General features: G+C 42.9%; 1 protein-coding gene across 1 annotated transcript in view; it reads left to right on the top strand.

Annotated features, from left to right (window-relative positions):
• Positions 1-2,283, top strand: part of MCM3AP (minichromosome maintenance complex component 3 associated protein) — a 45,242-nt gene extending 42,959 nt beyond the window's left edge. Inside the window, exons 28-29 of the mRNA XM_059686745.1 lie at positions 679-829; positions 1,895-2,283. Coding sequence (XP_059542728.1) covers positions 679-829; positions 1,895-2,053 — 310 coding nt within the window. The 3' untranslated portion in view covers positions 2,054-2,283. The remainder of the gene's footprint in view (positions 1-678; positions 830-1,894) is intronic.
• The last annotated feature ends 15,476 nt before the right edge of the window (positions 2,284-17,759 follow it).

Genomic DNA, 17,759 nt, shown 5'->3' with positions numbered 1-17,759 from the left:
CACTTGAGGATATTTTTGCATTTATCTTTAGAGAGAGTGGAAGGGAGGGAAGAAGGGGGGAGAGAAAGAGAGAGAGAGAGAGAGAGGGAGAGAGAAAAAAACATCAATGTGAGAGACACACAGTGATTGGCTGTCTCCATACGAGCCTCGACCTGGACTGGGATGGAGCCTGCGATCAAGATCTGTGCCTCTGACCGGAAATCTAACCCACGACCCTTCCATCCTTGGACCAATGCTCTACAACTGAGCCAAACCGACCAGGGCGATATTAAATTTTTTTGTTGCTGTTAATTCTTACCTGAGGATATTTTTTCCATTGATTTTTAGGCAGAGTGGAAGGGAGAAAGAGAGATAGAGAAACATCGATGTGAGAGTCTCATCGATTGGTTGCCTTTGCCTCCCGCACGTGTCCCAACTGGGGCCGGGGATCAAGGCTGCAACTGAGCTAAGTGCCCTTGACTGGACTCGAACTGCAACCCTCAGTCCTCGGGCCGATGCTCTAACCACTGAAAAAACTGGCTAGGGCTAATAATAATTTTAAAAATAATTTTCTCAATTGATGTCATAATTTAGTTCTATACTTAGTAAAAAGCAGTGCTTTAAACAATTTAAAGTATCCACATAGAGAAGAAGTGAATGATAGTTAATTTTTTGCTTCCTAATGTTCAAATGTTTCAGATTTGAAGATCAACTTCAGCAGTTGTTGTCTGAAGACTCAGGAACATTTACAGATTCAACTTCCCTTCCCCTCTACCTTCCTCAGACTCTGGTGTCTCTGCCTCAGACTATCCAACCTGTGATTAAAACATCCACAACTACTAGCCCACAGGTGAGAAGAGAGTACATTTGGCATTTATATTAGAATTAGACATAAACTAATGCTTGATTCATTGTGTGATGTTATAATGACCAATAAGTTATTAGCTTAAATTAGATGTTTTCTTAAACTTAATCTGTCAGTTATAGAGGCCCAGCTAATTTTGAGTTTCTACTTGTGAAATGAACGAAGAATGGAATTGAAACATGCTGAAGAGTGAAAACCCACCACTGGGTGCTGACATTCAGTAAGGGCTTGAGGAGAATAGCAGGTGATCAAAGTGTCTTCTGTTTATGGAGCACATACTGACCCAGCTGTGGCATCGCCCACACCTTCCTTTCTGGGATAACCTTTCCCTGAGCAGGTTAAGTTCACAAAAGTCAAGGACCTCATCCAAGTCTGTTCAGCTGGTCAGCGGCAGAGCTGCTTTTCAAAGCCAGACCTACTCGCTCCAAAGATTAGATCTTTCTACCTCACTATCTTTGCTTCAGTGGTAGAAGAAGCAAAACCAGAGTTTTAATCATAGTTATTTAGTTAATGCTGGACAGGTAAAAGGTGTGTCCTTAGGCTGGCTTTAGGAAGTCCTTCAATGGGGAGGGAAAGTAAATTAAGACATACTGCTTCTATTTATCAGTTTGGCAGACAATGTAAAAATATTTGTAACCTTTGACCTAATAATTCTGCCCTAAAGAAATTACTGTATATGAAAAAATTAATGTATTTTTATTCACTGTAGCATTAATTATACTGCATAAAAGTGGAAACGAACTGAATATCCAAAGATGGGAGTTTCAAGTGACTTGTAGCTCCTGAAATGATGCTTTATAAAAATGATTGATGCTGAAAGTTCATGGTAAATCATCAGAGAAACATTTCATGTGCAGATGATACCAGGTGTATGTATATGTGTGGAAGAGGCTGGAAGGATCTATGATAGGTGTCAAGAGGGGAGTTTGTTGAATGCAGCATGCCCCAGACAGGATTTCTAACACGAGCCCAATCTAGTACCTTTAAAGAGAATGTATCTTGGTTTATGGATATCCCAAAGCTATGTTTAGTTTCTTTCTATTCATATAGAATGAAAGGACAGGGAAACAACTGCAATTGTCAGAGGCAACTGGCACATCTTTGACTGAACGGCTGAAGCACCTGGAAAGACTGATCCGAAGTTCAAGGGAAGAAGAAATTGCCTCAGAGCTCCATATCTCCACACTGCTGGACATGGTGGACATTTGAGCTGACTTGAGAGTGGGAGGGTCTATCCAGAAGATTTCCTTGAAATAATCTTATTCTTGACTAGAGGCCTGATGCACGGAATTCGTGCACTGGGGGGTGGGGAGGCTCCTCAGCCCGGCCTGCTCCCTCTCGCAGTCCAGGACCCCTCACTCCTTACCACCCACCTGCTCTATTGATGCACTGTTGGAAATGTGACAGTTAATTATGCAAATAAAACATTGAATGTCTAAGGAGGACTCCCGTTTTCAAAATGGTAGGCTGTTTCCTCATATAACGTCTTTGATTTTACCTGTTTTCATGATCTCAGACTATCATCCACCAACATGTTCTAAGGGAGTTTGTGGCTTACATTTCTCTGAGTAGCAAGTCATCATTCATTGTCTCAGCAAAGTTGCAGTCCCAGATATGCCTGATTTTAGTAATGAGGCCCATCCAACTCACATCTGAAAGAGCCAACTGTATATGAACATAGCTCTCTGAGGATGTGCCTGGGGCATGTTTCTGGACTAGAAGTGGGAAGACAAGAAGATTGGCTGTAGATAAGAGCAGAATTCCTGGGGAGGAGTACAGGAGTGTAGGTGGGGAGAGTACCTGAGGGTGTGATGAAAATCCGGAGGTGCCATTTGGTATTGTTGCCAATTGAGGGGATAGGCCAGACCACAGAAACCCTGGCTGCCTTCCTCTCAATGCTAAGGGAATCCACTATTGGAGGATATTAGGCCGAGAAGTGACTTGTCACATTTTCTTTTAAAAATGGCATATGGGACCCTGGCTGGAGTGGCTCAATTGTTTGGAGTGTTGTCCCGTGCACTGAAAGGTGGTGGGTTCCATTCCCGCTCAGGCCGCATAGCCAGATTGCCAGTTTGATCCCCAGTCAGGGGCTAGGCAGTTGATCAATGTTTCACTCTCACATTGGAGGTTTCTCTCCCTTTCTCTCTAAAATCAATAAAATTGATTTAACCCTAATCCTCAGGTTAGGATTAAAAATTAAAAGTAAGTAAATAAGGCATATGTGGAAGGTCAGTAACACAAGGTAAGATTCTTAAAATGTGGGTGCTGCAGTCATCCAGGTGAAAGAGGAAGGGTATAATCCTGAGTTTGCTAGCAGTTGATGTGCGGAGAAGAATACATTTGAGCCATATACAGGAAGAGGTATTAATAGACTTGGTGATGCTGGGTATGGCCACCAATCTTAAATTGGCACTCAGCATCTCCCTACTATAATGCTACATCCACTAGACACCGAGAAGACTATTTCATATCTTCTCATTCTTCTCAAACCTCCAACATTCCTAAATAGGCTGCTTCTCTTCACAGCAGAAGCAAAGAACTGAACTTCCTCATCTCAGTACCACCAAATCCATCAGCCAGTCCCCACTTCACCATATCAAACACTATTCAACTGTTTTAGGGATTTCTTTGGTGATCAACTTCATGTTTATCAATAAAAAGAGAAATAATGCTATTTCTTAATCTTTTTTTAAAAAATTGATATTAGAGAGGGGATGGGCGAGAGGGAGAAACATTGATTTCTTGTTCCACTAATTTATGCATTCATTGGTTGATTCTTATATGTGCCCTGACCGGGGATTGAACCTACAGTCTTGGCATATGAGGATGGCACTCCAACCAACTGAGCTACCTGGCCAGGGCCTATTTCTCTCTCTCTCTTTTTTAAAATATTTCTGTCAATTTCAGAGATGGAGAGGGAGAGAAACATCAATGATGAGAGAGAATCATTGATCACCTGCCTCCTGCATACCCCACACTGGGATGGAGCTGCCAACCTGGGCATGTTCGAATGGGAATCGAACTGTGACCTGGTTCATAGGTCAACGAGCTCAACCACTGAGCCACATTGGCCAGGCGCAAGGGCCCATCTCTCCTTTTAAATTTAAGTTCTTTATTGTTTAAAGTATTACATAAGTCTCCTTTTTTCCCTATTGACCTCTCCCCGGCCGCTCCCATCCCCAGCACATGCCCTCAACCCCTGTACTGTCTATGTCCATTGGTTAGGCTCATACACATGCATTTAAGTCCTTTAGTTGATCTCTTATCCCTTCTTCCTCCCCCGCCCCCCCCCCCGAACCTATCTCTTAATCTTGCTTTTAGACATTAACTGTTGATTTCCTACAATGGAAAAGGATATAGCTGTCTTACACTATCCTCTGCAACATATATCATCCATACATATATACCTATATTTCCTCTCCTACTAGTTTAGTGTTGGCTGAAATCTGCATTCAGAGTTCAGTATGACTATATTAATACTGTTTGCTGTTGAGCCTGTTTTGGTTTATGGTTACACTTCCTTTAGGTACAACTTTCAGCTTTTCTTAGAGTCAACTGCCTTGTTTTTCATTTGCTTAGTTTTCTGTGTTCCTATCGCTGCTTCATCTGAAACTGTCTGCCCTGAGTGTAAAGTTCCTCCCATCACAGTCAGGTACTGTGCTAGCTCCTCTTGTGGAGATGACCCTCTGGGCAAACAGCTTGGACATTCTCTAAATTCCAAGGAAATGATTCACTTTCTCATTTTGATGGAACCATCTACTGGCAGCCGGGGAGCTTGCACATTTAAAATGTTATTATTTCTTATATTTGATTCATCATTTGAATGGATAGAATTCGAGATTGAAAATCATTCCTGTTTTTTTGTTGCTGGAAGTTTTTAAGATCATCTCTATCCTGATGTTCTCAATTTTCTCAACAACATGCTTGAAGTGTTGGTCTCCCTCCCCCAACACCCCATCCAATTTATTGTGCTGAGCACTTAGAGTAGTACTTTTTTCTAGTAGTTACTGTTGTGTCACAAACTACCCCAAACATAGTAGCTTAAGTTTTGGAAGGATTCAGCTGGTAGCTTTCCCTTGGGATCTCCCATGCAGTCAAAGTCGGGTATTGATTGGGACTGCTGTCATCTGAAGGCTTGACTAGGCTGGATGTCCGAGACAGGTCACTCACATGGCTAGCAGGTGATGTTGCATTGATGGCTGGGGGCTCAGCTGCAGCTTTCAACCCGAGTGGCTGTATGTGACCTCACCATGTGGCTTGGCTTCCTCAAGTAAGTTATCGCCAGGGTAGTTGGACTTCTTTTTTTTTTTTTTTTTTCCAAATATAATTTTATTGATTTCAGAGAGAAAGGGAGAGGGAGAGATAGAAACATCAATGATGAGAATCACTGATTGGCTGCCTCCCGCATGCCCCCCACTGGGGATCGAGCCTGCAACCCGGACATGTGCCCTTGACCAGAATCAAACCTGGGACCCTTAAGTCCGCAGCCTAATGCTCTATCCACTGAGCCAAGCCAGCCAGGGTGGTAGTTGGACTTCTTACCGGTATATGGCATCTGAGGACTCCACCAAGCCCAGCTTTGGAGAACTCATGCAGGATCACATCCACTGCATTGTATTGGTTCCAAACATCTGGTTATAGATTCAAGGGACAGAGCATAGATCCCATTCCCATTTCTCAATGGTGACACATATTAAGACCACCACATTTTAGGAAAACCTGTGATGTGGGAGGTGATGGAGGTATCTTTGTCAATCTAGATAATTACCCATTTGGGAGTATTTTGAAATTAATATATCCATCCACTCCACTATTTCCCTTTGGAACTCCTTCAGATGTTTGACACGTGGATGGATATTATTTTCTTTCTCTTCATTTTTCTAATGTCCTAATCTTTTTAGCTTATCCTAAACTTTCTCTATTTCATCTCTCTAGTGACATTTTAAATTTTCTGCCATATATATATATTTTTTATTCTGAGAGTCATTTTTCCTTAATGTTTCTTATTTAGAGAATCCATTTATTCAGTGTATGCTTTAGGAGTATTTACTATATGCCAGACATTGTTTCAGGTGCTAGGGATAGAGTAACAAACAAAACAAATTTCAGCCCTCATAGGCTTATATTTTAGTGAGCAGGTAGGCAATAAACAAGAAAAATATGTAAAACATTTGGTATGCAAATTGGTGATAAACATGGAGATAAGTAAGGCCAGGAGGGAATGAGTGTGTCAGATGGTTCTTGTTTCATGGTGCAACATATTATCTCTGTGTTTGTCAAAGTCCTCTTCCATACTTTGCATCATCCCCATTTCTCAAATTACCATTTTCTGTGTTTTGTTTTTTTGTGGTAGAGTTTTTTCTCAAATCTGGCTCATGTTGATGATGGGGAGCTCTGAGGAGCTCATTGGAAGCTCTGTGTCAATGGACACAGCCTGCCAAAGGATAGTCTTCTCTGCTTTTCTACTAGGTCCTAGCTGCCAATGTTTGCGGGTCTTGTTTTGAGGGGCCATTTGCTATAGGGCAATCCTCCTTCTCCTGTCTGAAGCCGTATGGCTGAGTGGGAGAAGTGGGACTGGGCTCCCACGTGAGTGTACTTTCAGTGCCCTCAGCTATGCCTTGTACCTCAGTTCATTCCTACTCTGGCTCAGCTGCTGCAGGCTTTATCCAGGTAGTAGAAAGGATATATGCCACACTGCTCCTTACCAAGATTACTACCAGTTCTCCCAGTTTCTGAGCCCTCCTGGGGTTCGATGGCAAAGACTGGTCTCTTTTCTTTCTTTTTTTAATTTTTATTGCTTAAAGTATTAACAAAGGGTATTACATATGTGTCCTTCCCCCCCGCCCCCCGCCCTTGACAATCCCCTGGCCTCCCCTAGCCCCTAGTGTCTTATGTCCCTTGGTTATGCTTATATGCATGCATACAAGTCCTTCAGTTGATCCCTTACCCCCCTCCCTTCTGCCCCTCAACCCTCCCTGGCCTTCCCGCTGCAGTTTGACAATCTGTTTGAGGCAGCTCTGCCTCTGTATCTATTGTTCAAAAGTTTATAATGGTCTCTATTGTCCATGAATGAGTGAGATCATGTGGTATTTTTCCTTTATTGACTGGCTTATTTCATTTAGCATAACGCTCTCCAGTTCCATCCATGCCGTTGCAAATGGTAAGAGTTCCTTCCTTTTTACAGCAGCATAGTATTCCATCCTGTAGATGTACCACAGTTTTCTAATCCATTCATCTACTGATGGGCACTTAGGCTGTTTCCAGATCTTAGCTATGGTGAATTGTGCTGCTATGAACATAGGGGTGCATATATCCTTTCCGATTGGTGTTTCTGGTTTCTTGGGATATATTCCTAGAAGTGGGATCACAGGGTCAAATGGGAGTTCCATTTTTAGTTTTTTGAGGAAACTCCATACTGTCTTCCATAGTGGCTGCACCAGTCTGCATTCCCACCAGCAGTGCATGAGTGTTCCTTTTTTTCCACATCCTCTCCAGCACTTGTCGTTTGTTGATGATAGCCAGTCTGACAGGTGTGAGATGGTACCTCATTATTGTTTTGATTTGCATCTCTCGGATGATTAGTGACTTTGAACATGTTTTCATATGTCTCTTGGCTTTCTGAATGTCCTCTTTTGAAAGGTGTCTATTTAGGTACTTTGCCCATTTTTTGATTGGATTATTTATCTTCCTTTTGTTAAGTTGTATGAGTTCCCTATAAATTTTGGAGATTAAACTCTTATTGGAGATAACATTGGCAAATATGTTTTCTCACGCAGTGGGTTTTCTCGTTTTGTTGATGGTTTCTTTTGCTGTGCAGAAGCCTTTTATTTTGATGTAGTCCCATTTGTTCATTTTCTCTTTAGTTTCAAGTGCCCTAGGAGCTGTATCAGTGAAGAAATTGCTTCGGCATATGTCTGAGATTTTGTTGCCTTTGGATTCTTCTAGAATTTTTATGGTTTCCTGTCGTACATTTAAGTCCTTTATCCATTTTGAGTTTATTTTTGTGTATGGTGTAAGTTGGTGGTCTAGTTTCATTTTCTTGCATATATCTGTCCAATTTTCCCAACACCATTTATTGAAGAGACTGTCTTGGCTCCATTGTATGTTCTTCCCTCCTTTGTCAAATATTAATTGAGCATATTGGTTTGGGCCGATTTCTGGGCTCTCTATTCTATTCCATTGATCTATATGTCTGTTCTTGTGCCAGTACCAGGCAGTTTTGAGAACAGTGGCTTTGTAATACAGCTTGATATCTGGTATTGAGATCCCACCTACTTTGTTCTTTCTCAGGATTGCTGCAGCTATTCGGGGTCTTTTTTTTATTCCAGATTAATTTTTGGAGAGTTCGTTCTAGATCTGTGAAGTATGCCGTTGGTATTTTAATGGGAAGTGCGTTGAATTTATAGATTGCTTAGGGTAGTATGGACATTTTAATGATGTTGATTCTACCAATCCATGAACACGGTATGTTCTTCCATCTGTTATGTCTTCCTCTATCTCTTTTTTCAACGTCCTGTAGTTTTCTGAGTAGAGGTCTTTTAACTCTTTAGTTAAGTTTATTCCTAGGTAACTTAATTTTTTTGGTGCGATGGTGAATGGGATTGTTTTTATAATCTCTCTTTCTGAAAGTTCACTATTGGTATATAGAAATGCCTCAGATTTCTTGGGGTTAATTTTGTATCCTGCTACATTGCCAAATTCATGTATTCAGTCTAGTAGCTTTTTGATGGAGTCTCTAGGGTTTTGTATGTATAATATCATGTCATCTGCAAATAAGGACAGTTTTACTTCTTCTTTTCCAATTTGGATGCCCTTTATTTCTTCTTCTTGTCTAATTGCAATGGCTAATACTTCCAGTACTATGTTGAACAGGAGTGGTGAGAGTGGGCATCCCTGTCTTGTTCCTGTTCTTAGGGGAAATGGTGTTAGTTTTTGTCCATTGAATATGATGTTGGCTGTGGGCCTGTCATATATGGCTTTTATTATGTTGAGGTATGATCCTTCTACTCCCACCTTGCTGAGAGTTTTTATCAAAAATGGGTGTTGGATTTTGTCAAATGCTTTTTCTGCATCAATTGATATGACCATGTGGTTTTTTCTTTCAATTTGTTTATGTGATGTATCACGTTTATTGATTTGTGGATATTGTACCATCCTTGCATCCCTGGGATAAATCCAACTTGGTCATGGTGTATGATCTTTCTGATGTACTGCTGGATCCGATTTGCTAAGATTTTGTTGAGGATTTTGGCATCTATGTTCATGAGGGATATTGGCCTGTAATTCTCTTTCATTGTGTTGTCTTTACCTGGTTTTGGTATTAGGGTGATGCTGGCTTCATAGAATGAGCTTAGAAGTGTTCCTTCCTCTTGAATTTTTTGTAGTAGTCTGAGGAGGATAGGTTTTAGTTCTTCCTTGAATGTTTGGTAAAACTCCCCTGTGAAGCCGTCTGGTCCTGGGCTTTTGTTTGATGGAAGCTTTTTGATGACTGCTTCAATTTCTTCCATAGTTATTGGCCTATTGAGATTTTTAGATTCTTCCTGATCGAGTTTTGGAATGTTGTATTTTTCTAGGAATTTGTCCATTTCCTCCAGGTTGTCTAGTTTGTTGGAGTAGAGCTGTCCATAGTATTTTTTTTAACAATCATTTGTATTTCTGTGGGGTCTGTTGTTATTTTGCCTCTATCGTTTCTGATTTTGTTTATTTGGGTCCTCTCTCTTTGCTTCTTGGTGAGCCTGGCTAGAGGTTTGTCAATCTTGTTTATCCTTTCAAAGAACCAGCTCTTGGTTTCATTGATTTTCTGTATTGTTTTTTTGGTCTCTATGTCATTTATTTCTGCTCTAATCTTTATTATCTCCTTCCTTCTGCTCACTCTGGGGTTTTCTTGTTGCTGTCTTTCTAATTCTTTGAGTTGTAGAGTTAGATGATTTACCACCATTTTTTCTTGTTTTTTGAGATACGCCTGTAGAGCTATAAACTTCCCTCTCAGGACTGCTTTCATTGCATCCCATAGGTTTTGGATTGTTGTGTTTTCATTGTCATTAGTTTCCAGGATGTTTTTAATTTCTTCTTTGATCTCATTGGTAACCCAATCAATATTTAATAACATGCTATTCAGCTTCCAAGTGTTTGAGTATTTGGGGTTGTTTTTATTGTAGTTTATTTCTAATATTATGCCCTTGTGGTCTGAGAAGATGCTTGGTATGATTTCAATCTTCTTGAATTTGGGGAGACTTTGTTTGTGACCCAATATGTGGTCTATTTTTGAATCTGTCCCATGAGCACTTGAGTAGAATGTATATTCCGTGGCTTTGGGGTGAAGTGTTCTGAAGATGTCAATTAAGTCCATCTGATCTAGTGAGTCATTAAGGATTGCTGTTTCTTTGCTGATTGTTTGTCTAGAGCAGCCGTGGGCAAACTACGGCCCGTTTGAAATGAATAAAACTATTGAAAAAAAAGACCATACCCTTTTATGTAATGATGTTTACTTTGAATTTATATTAGTTCACACAAACACTCCATCCATGCTTTTGTTCCGGCCCTCCGGTCCAGTTTAAGAACCCATTGTGGCCCTCGAGTCAAAAAATTTGCCCACCCCTGGTCTAGAGGATTTATCCAGTGATGTCAGTGGTGTATTAAAGTCCCCTACTATGATTGTATTGTTGTCGATCTCTCCTTTGATATCTTCCAGGATTTTTTTTATGTATTTGGGTGCTCCTGCATTGGGTGCATATATGTTTACCAGGGTTATATCTTCTTGTTGTATTGATCCCTTTAGTATTATGAAGTGGCCTTCCTTATCTCTTGTTATGGCCTTCACTTTGAGGTCTAGTTTGTCCGATATAAGTATTGCTACCCCAGCTTTCTTTTCCTTTCCATTTGCCTGAAAGATATTTTTCCATCCCTTCACTTTCAGTCTGTGTGAGTCCCTTCTAATGAGGTGGGTCTCTTGTAGACAGCAAATGTATGGGTCATGTTTTTTTATCCATTCAGCCACTCGATGTCTTTTGGTTGGAGCATTTAGTCCGTTTACGTTTAAAGTTATTATTGAAAGGTACTTGTTTGTAGCCATTTCTTTTTTTGTGTGGCTTTTTTCTTTCTGAGCTTTTTCTTTCTTCTTTTTACACCAGTCCCTTTAGCATTTCTTGCATTGCTGGCTTGGTGGTGATAAACTCCCTTAGCCTTTTTTTGTCTGTGAAGCTTCTTATTTCCCCTTCAATTTTGAACGATAGCCTTGCTGGATAGAGTATTCTTGGATTCAGTCCTTTGCTTTGCATCACTTTGTAAATTTCCATCCATTCTTTTCTGGCCTGATGTGTTTCTGTTGAGAAATCATTTGATAATCTAATGGGAGATCCCTTGTATGTAACTTTCCATCTCTCTCTTGCAGCCTGTAAGATTCTCTCTTTGTCCTGAACATTTGCCATGGTAATTATGATGTGTCTTGGTGTGGGCCTTTTCGGGTTCACCTTGTTTGGGACTCTCTGGGCTTGAGTGACTTTTTTCTTCCCCACCTCAGGGAAGTTTTCTGATATTATTTCTTCGAATAGGTTTTCTAATCCTTGTTCATCTTTCTGTTGTTCTGGCACCCCTATTATTCGTATGTTGTTTCATTTCATGTTGTCCCAAAGCTCCCTTAGGCTCTCCTCCTGTCTTTTAATTTTTTTCTCCAATTGCAGTACAGTTTGGGTGTGTTTTGCTTCCTTGCCTTCTAATTCACTAATTTGGTCCTCCGCTTCTCCTAGTCTACTGTTGATACTTTCAATGGTGTTTTTTATTGCAGCTATATCGCTCTTCATTTCTTCTTGGTTCTTACATAATTTATTGATTTTTTCATCTTCTTGCTTCTTGCATAAGTTATTGATTTTTTCATCTGTTTCTTCTTGCTTCTTGCATAGGTAGTTGATTTTTTCATCTGTTTCTTCTTGCTTCTTGCATAATTTGTTGATTTTTTTCCTCCATCCAGTTTATGCACTCTAGGACCCTTATTCTGGATTCTTTTTCTGTCATGTTGCATGCCTCTGTATCACTTAGCTGCTTTTCTTGCCAGTCCTCCTTTTCTTTCCTTTGGGAGTTTCTTTGTCTACCCATGTTTGATATCACTGACATATCTAGACATTGAGTCGTTCAGTGGTTGCTCCCTGGGTGGTAGTGGCTCCTTGGGCTGTGGTTGCTCCTTGGGCTGTTGCGGTAGCAGCTGCTCCTCAGTTGGCAGCAGCTCCTCTGGTGGGTGCTGTTCACAGCTGTGGTGGCTCTTCTGGCTGGTGGGGGGCTTCACGTACAGCTGCTGTTCCTCAGACAGAGGGTGTGGTGCTCAGGAGGCTGCTGTTGCTTGGATCTGCTGCGTTGATTTAATGGCACAAAATACAACACAACAAGGCACCACGTACAAGGCACTGAACACAAATATATTCACGATATTAATAACCCCAAATAAAGGTGACCACCCGAATTAAGAGAATTAGGGGATAAGGAAGAAAGGAGAGAAAAAGATAAAATAGAAAAAAGAAAAGAAAAGTAGGGGGGAAAAAGGAGTGCAAAAATGAAATTGGACAAAAGGAGGGGGGAAAAAAAGAGAGAGAGAAAAAAACGAAAAGAGAGAATGAAGTAGAAGAGGGGAAGAGACTATATGAGGAGAAAACTCCGATAGAACCGCCACTAATCCCAACAAATTCCAGCAACAGCTCCCTGGAGACGAATGCAAACTAGAAACAACTAACAATATCAAGAGAGGCAAGGGAAAACAGAAGCACAATAATAACCAGGGGGAGGAGGGGTGGAGGGAGGGGAAAAACCAGCAGAAAAAAATAAAAAGAAAAAGCCAAACAACCTCACAACTAGTCCTAAAACACACACACACACACACACACACACACACACACACACAGACACAAAATAAAAGACCAAAAAAAAACAAAAAACAAAAAAACAATATACTCAAAAATCAAGCAAACAGGAACAAAACAATAGAAAGATAAGAGAAAAAAAATTTTTGGATAGTGAAGACAGATAAGGGATATGTGTATAAGGATTTAGAGCAGTGGATTGGAAATAGGATATATAAGTAGGGTGAAATTTTGACAGGAGGTAAACAGAAGGAATAGGGAAAATCTAAAGCAGGAATAGGGTACGAGAAACAGGACAACAAAAGGGGAAAAGAGGGAGAGGGTTTTAGCATAGAGGTAAAATTGAGGTAGGGAAAATTGATGCTAAAGGAATGATAAAAATAGAATGGAGAACACTAATCCCAAAATAAAGAGAAAATAAAATGGCACTTTAAAAAATGGTAAAATGGTAGCAGTAATAATACTGGTTAAAAATAAAAATGTAATTAAAAGGGTAAAATCAGGTGATCGAAAAAGAAGAAGAAAAATATTGGTTTCTTAGTTAAAAGGTGAAAAAAGAAAAAAAAAATTGCGGTAGTGAAGGTCCTTCAGTTCTTCAACTCGTCAGTCTGGCTCGCCCTAGTCCCGCCAGGTATTCAGGAGAGTGTTGAATTTCCCTGCGATACACTGTTCCTCTGTCTTGTAAACCACAGTCCTGATTTTAAAGCGGACTATATTTCACTTAAAACTGGTTTGGGAGGTCAACTGTCCAGAGCTGGTTCTTTAATTGTTACCCTGCTCTGTGTTGTTGCTGGGATTCTGGTCTCTTTTCTTGATGGCTTCCCCTGACACATAGGTTTCAGCCTTCTCTGGCTTGCTGTCAGTTATCACTACAGCACACATTCCTTGGCTTTATAATTTTGTTGACCTCTCTTATTTACTGCTACCTCCTCTCCCATTCTTTCACTGTGAATTTTTATCTCTTATTACTTTACTAGAGGCCAGGTGCATGAATTCATGTACCGGTGGGGTCCCTTGGCCAGGCCTGTGGGATCAGGCCAAAACTGGCTCTCTGACATCCCCCGAGGGGTCCTGGGTTGCAAGGGGGCGCAGGCCAGGCCAAGGGACTCCACTGGTGCACGATCGGGGCCAGGGAGGGATGTGGGAGTTTGGCCAGTGCCGGGAGCCGGTCCATCCTTGCTGTTTCAAGGGACCTGGCATATATAGCATACGGTTCTTAATATGTTTGCTCACCTTCTTGGCACTGTTTTAACCAAGGTCACCTCTCCGAGAAAGGTTGAATCCCCAGGTAGGGATTTTCCCCTGAAGTTAGGGAGGGGATGAAACTCCTTAACTAAGTGCCAGGCGGGTAGTTAATCAATTTAACTACAAACAATCATGCTTAAGCTACATAATCTTTACTCCCTGGAATGGAGATAAGAAACGCCCTAACCTTTGTAATAGAGATTGATAGGATTGAATCAACTGGTATAAATACAGATGTAACAAGACAGCAACACACACAACTTAGGAGACAGAATTCAGAACACAGAACCTACACAGAACGTTCTCTAGAGACAGAAGAACTTCGCTGGAGAGAACATGGCAAAAGATCCTGGACTGAACCTGACTACAGAAATTGGCAAGAGAACCTGACTAGAACCTGGTGACTGAACCTGGCTGGAGAACCTGGACAGAACCTGGCTGGAGAACCTAGCGAGGGAACATGGCCACAGAACCTGGCTGGAGACCCGAAGCAGAACCTCTCTGGAGATCCAGACCAGAACTTGGCTGGAGATCCTGGCTGGAGATCCTGGCTAGGCTGCTGATCAACTGAACGCTGTCTCCGTGTCATGCCTTCTTCGCCGACTCCGTCCACACCTTTGGGGACCCCTGGACCCGCTGGGGCTGGACCCCGGCATCTGGCGCCCGAACAGGGACCCCTTAGGTTAGCCCCCCCGCACTCGGGATGGATAGGACTCCACCATAGGAAAAGGGTGGATAGTCTTCGCCGACTCTGTCCACACCTTTGGGAACCCCTGGAAAAGGATTCCCCTAGGTAAGCCCCCTCCCCATTGAGAACCCCCACACTCGGGACGGATAGGACTCCACCAGGGTGCTACAGACCCCCCTATAGAGGATAAGTAGGGTAAGAAGGTGGATAGTACAGAACTTAGATTGAGAAGATGTGCCATACTGAGTCCAAAGAAAGAAGACTCTGTATTGATCCTTAGATTGAGAAGATGTGCCATACTGAGTCCAAAGAAAGAAGACTCTGTATTGATCTTTAGATTAAGAAGATGTGCCATACTGAGTCTAAAGAAAAAAGACTCTGTATTGATCTTTTAACATATGTGCTTGCTAGCAGAGGAATTAAGGTTACTCCCAGTCAGACAGAACGTTTTATACAAGAAGTATGTCCATGCTTTTCTGAGGAAGGAAAGGTAAATGTAAGGCATGGGAGAAGGTAGGCCCAAGAAGCCTTATCCTTAACCCCACTGCAGCCTTTCTACCCTGGGAAAGTGCAGGATTGGCAAGCTCTCCCTGGGATGATAGATCAGGACTCAGGTAATAGCGGAAAGCGCCAATCCTACTCTTAAAATGGATATAAGAGAGCATTTGAGGTTTTTCTTTTTAATGCCTGCTTTTAAAAAATAAAAAAGGGGGAATTTGCCGGGAGCCGGTCCATCCTTGCTGTTTCAAGGGACCTGGCATATATAGCATACGGTTCTTAATATGTTTGCTCACCTTCTTGGCACTGTGTTTTAACCAAGGTCACCTCTCCGAGAAAGGTTGAATCCCCAGGTAGGGATTTTCCCCTGAAGTTAGGGAGGGGATGAAACTCCTTAACTAAGTGCCAGGCGGGTAGTTAATCAATTTAACTACAAACAATCATGCTTAAGCTACATAATCTTTACTCCCTGGAATGGAGATAAGAAACGCCCTAACCTTTGTAATAGAGATTGATAGGATTGAATCAACTGGTATAAATACAGATGTAACAAGACAGCAACACACACAACTTAGGAGTCAGAATTCAGAAGACAGACCAGACCCTGACAAGAGAACCCGGCTATGATGATCAACTGAACTCAGCCTCCGTGTCATTCCTTCTTCGCCGACTCCGTCCACACCTTTGGGGACCCCTGGACCTGCTGGGGTCGGACCCCGGCAGGCTAGCCAGGGAGGGACCATGTGTGGGAGGGCTCCAGGGTGTGTCTGGCCCATATTGCCCAGTCCTGATGGGCAGGACCCCAGCAGCAAGCTAACCTACTGGTCGGAGCATCTGCCCCCTGGTGGTCAGTGCACATCATAGCGACTGGTCAACTGTCTGCCCCTGGTGGTCAGTGCACGTCATAGTGAGCGGTTGAGCAGCCTTAGCATATTATTAGCATATTACGCTTTGATTGGTTGACCAGACGACCGGACAACCAGACACTTAGCATATTAGTCTTTTATTATATAGGACTAGAGGCCCGGTGCACAAAAATTTGTGCACTGGGGAGGGGGATGTCCCTCAGCCCGGCCTGTGCCGTCTCGTAGTCTGGGACCCCTCAGGAGATCACCACTTGTTGGCTTAGGCCTGCTCCCCAGGGGATTGGGCCTAAGATGGCAATCAGACATCCCTCTGGCAGCCCGGCAGCTCTCGGGGGATGTCCACTTGCCAGTGGGGAGCAGGCCTAAACTGCAGTCGGACATCCTTAGCGCTGCTGAGGCAGGAGAGGCTCCCACCACCACTGCTGTACTGGCAGCCATCAGCCTGGCTTGTGGCTGAGCAGAGCTCCTCCCATGTGAGAGCTCACTGACCACCAGAGGGCAGCTCCTACCTTGAGCGTCTGCCCCCTGGTGGTCAGTGTGTGTCATAGTGACCAGTCATTCCCAGTCTTTCTGCTGTTAGGGTCAGTTTGCATATTATCTTTTTACTAGATAGGATAGAGGCCTGGTGCACCGGTGGGGGCAGGCTGTTTTGCCCTGAAGGGTGCCCCGGATCAGGGTGGTGGTCCTGCTGGGGTGCCTGGCCAGCCTGGGTGAGGGGCTGATGGCTGTTTGCAGCTGGTCGCACCCCCTTCAGGGTGGGGGTCCCCACTGGGGTGCCTGGCCAGTCTGGGTGAGGGGCTGAGGGTCGTTTTCAGGCTGGTGGGCAACTGAAGCTCCCAACCTCTCCTTTTTTTCTTTTTTCTTTTTTATTCTGGGATTTATTTACTTTCTATGGCTGTCACTGGAGCTGAGAGCCGGCTCCAGCTTGAGGCCTCGGCTGCTGAAAGCAGGTATCTGGGTTTGTTTGGCTTCTATAATTGAAACACTGTTGCAGCTCCAGCTCTGAGGCCCGGCTGGCTGAAAGCAGGTATCTTGGGTTTGTTTAGTTTCTATAATTGCAACATAGTTGCTTAGAGTGCAGCTCAGAGCTGGCAGCAGCAGGCGGGGAACCTTGGCTTCCTCCATCGCTGGGGCAACCAAGCCTCATGTTTGCTTCAGCTGCCTGGCTGCCAGCCACCATCTTGGTTGGCAGTTAATTTGCATTTCGCCCTGATTAGCCAATGGGAAGTGTAGCGGAGGTATGGTTAATTACCATGTTTGTCTATTATTAGATAGGATGTATGTAGGGTTTAGGTGGGAAGTAGAAGTCAATGACTGTGCTTGCATGACTTGTTTACCTGGACCCCCGCCACACACACACACACACACACACACACTTTTAATAGTCACGGAGGCACATCTAATCAATTCTCAGACCTCACTCTACAATCCCTCCAGAACTTCCGCACAGATCACCAGGTCTTCACTTGGCTTCCGGACTCCACATCCCTGTTCTCCTCTTTCTAGATCCTCTTTCCGCTAGACGGGAAGCTGTTGGTGCCCCTGGCTCATGCTGGAAAATGTTCTCTCTGGGATACTCCCTAGTTCAGTGGTTCTCAACCTGTGGGTCGCAACCCCTTTGGGGGTCAAACGACCCTTTCACAGGGGTCGCCTAAGAACATTGGAAAACATATATAATTACATACTGTTTTTGTGATTAATCACTATGCTTTAATTATGTTCAGTTTGTAACAATGAAATTGGGGGTCACCACAGCATGAGGAACTGTATTA

The sequence above is a fragment of the Myotis daubentonii genome, chromosome 3 (assembly GCF_963259705.1).
Source record: "Myotis daubentonii chromosome 3, mMyoDau2.1, whole genome shotgun sequence".
Lineage (NCBI taxonomy): Eukaryota > Metazoa > Chordata > Mammalia > Chiroptera > Vespertilionidae > Myotis > Myotis daubentonii.
Note: the sequence above shows the minus strand (reverse complement) of the source record. Positions and strands in the feature narration are given on the sequence as shown.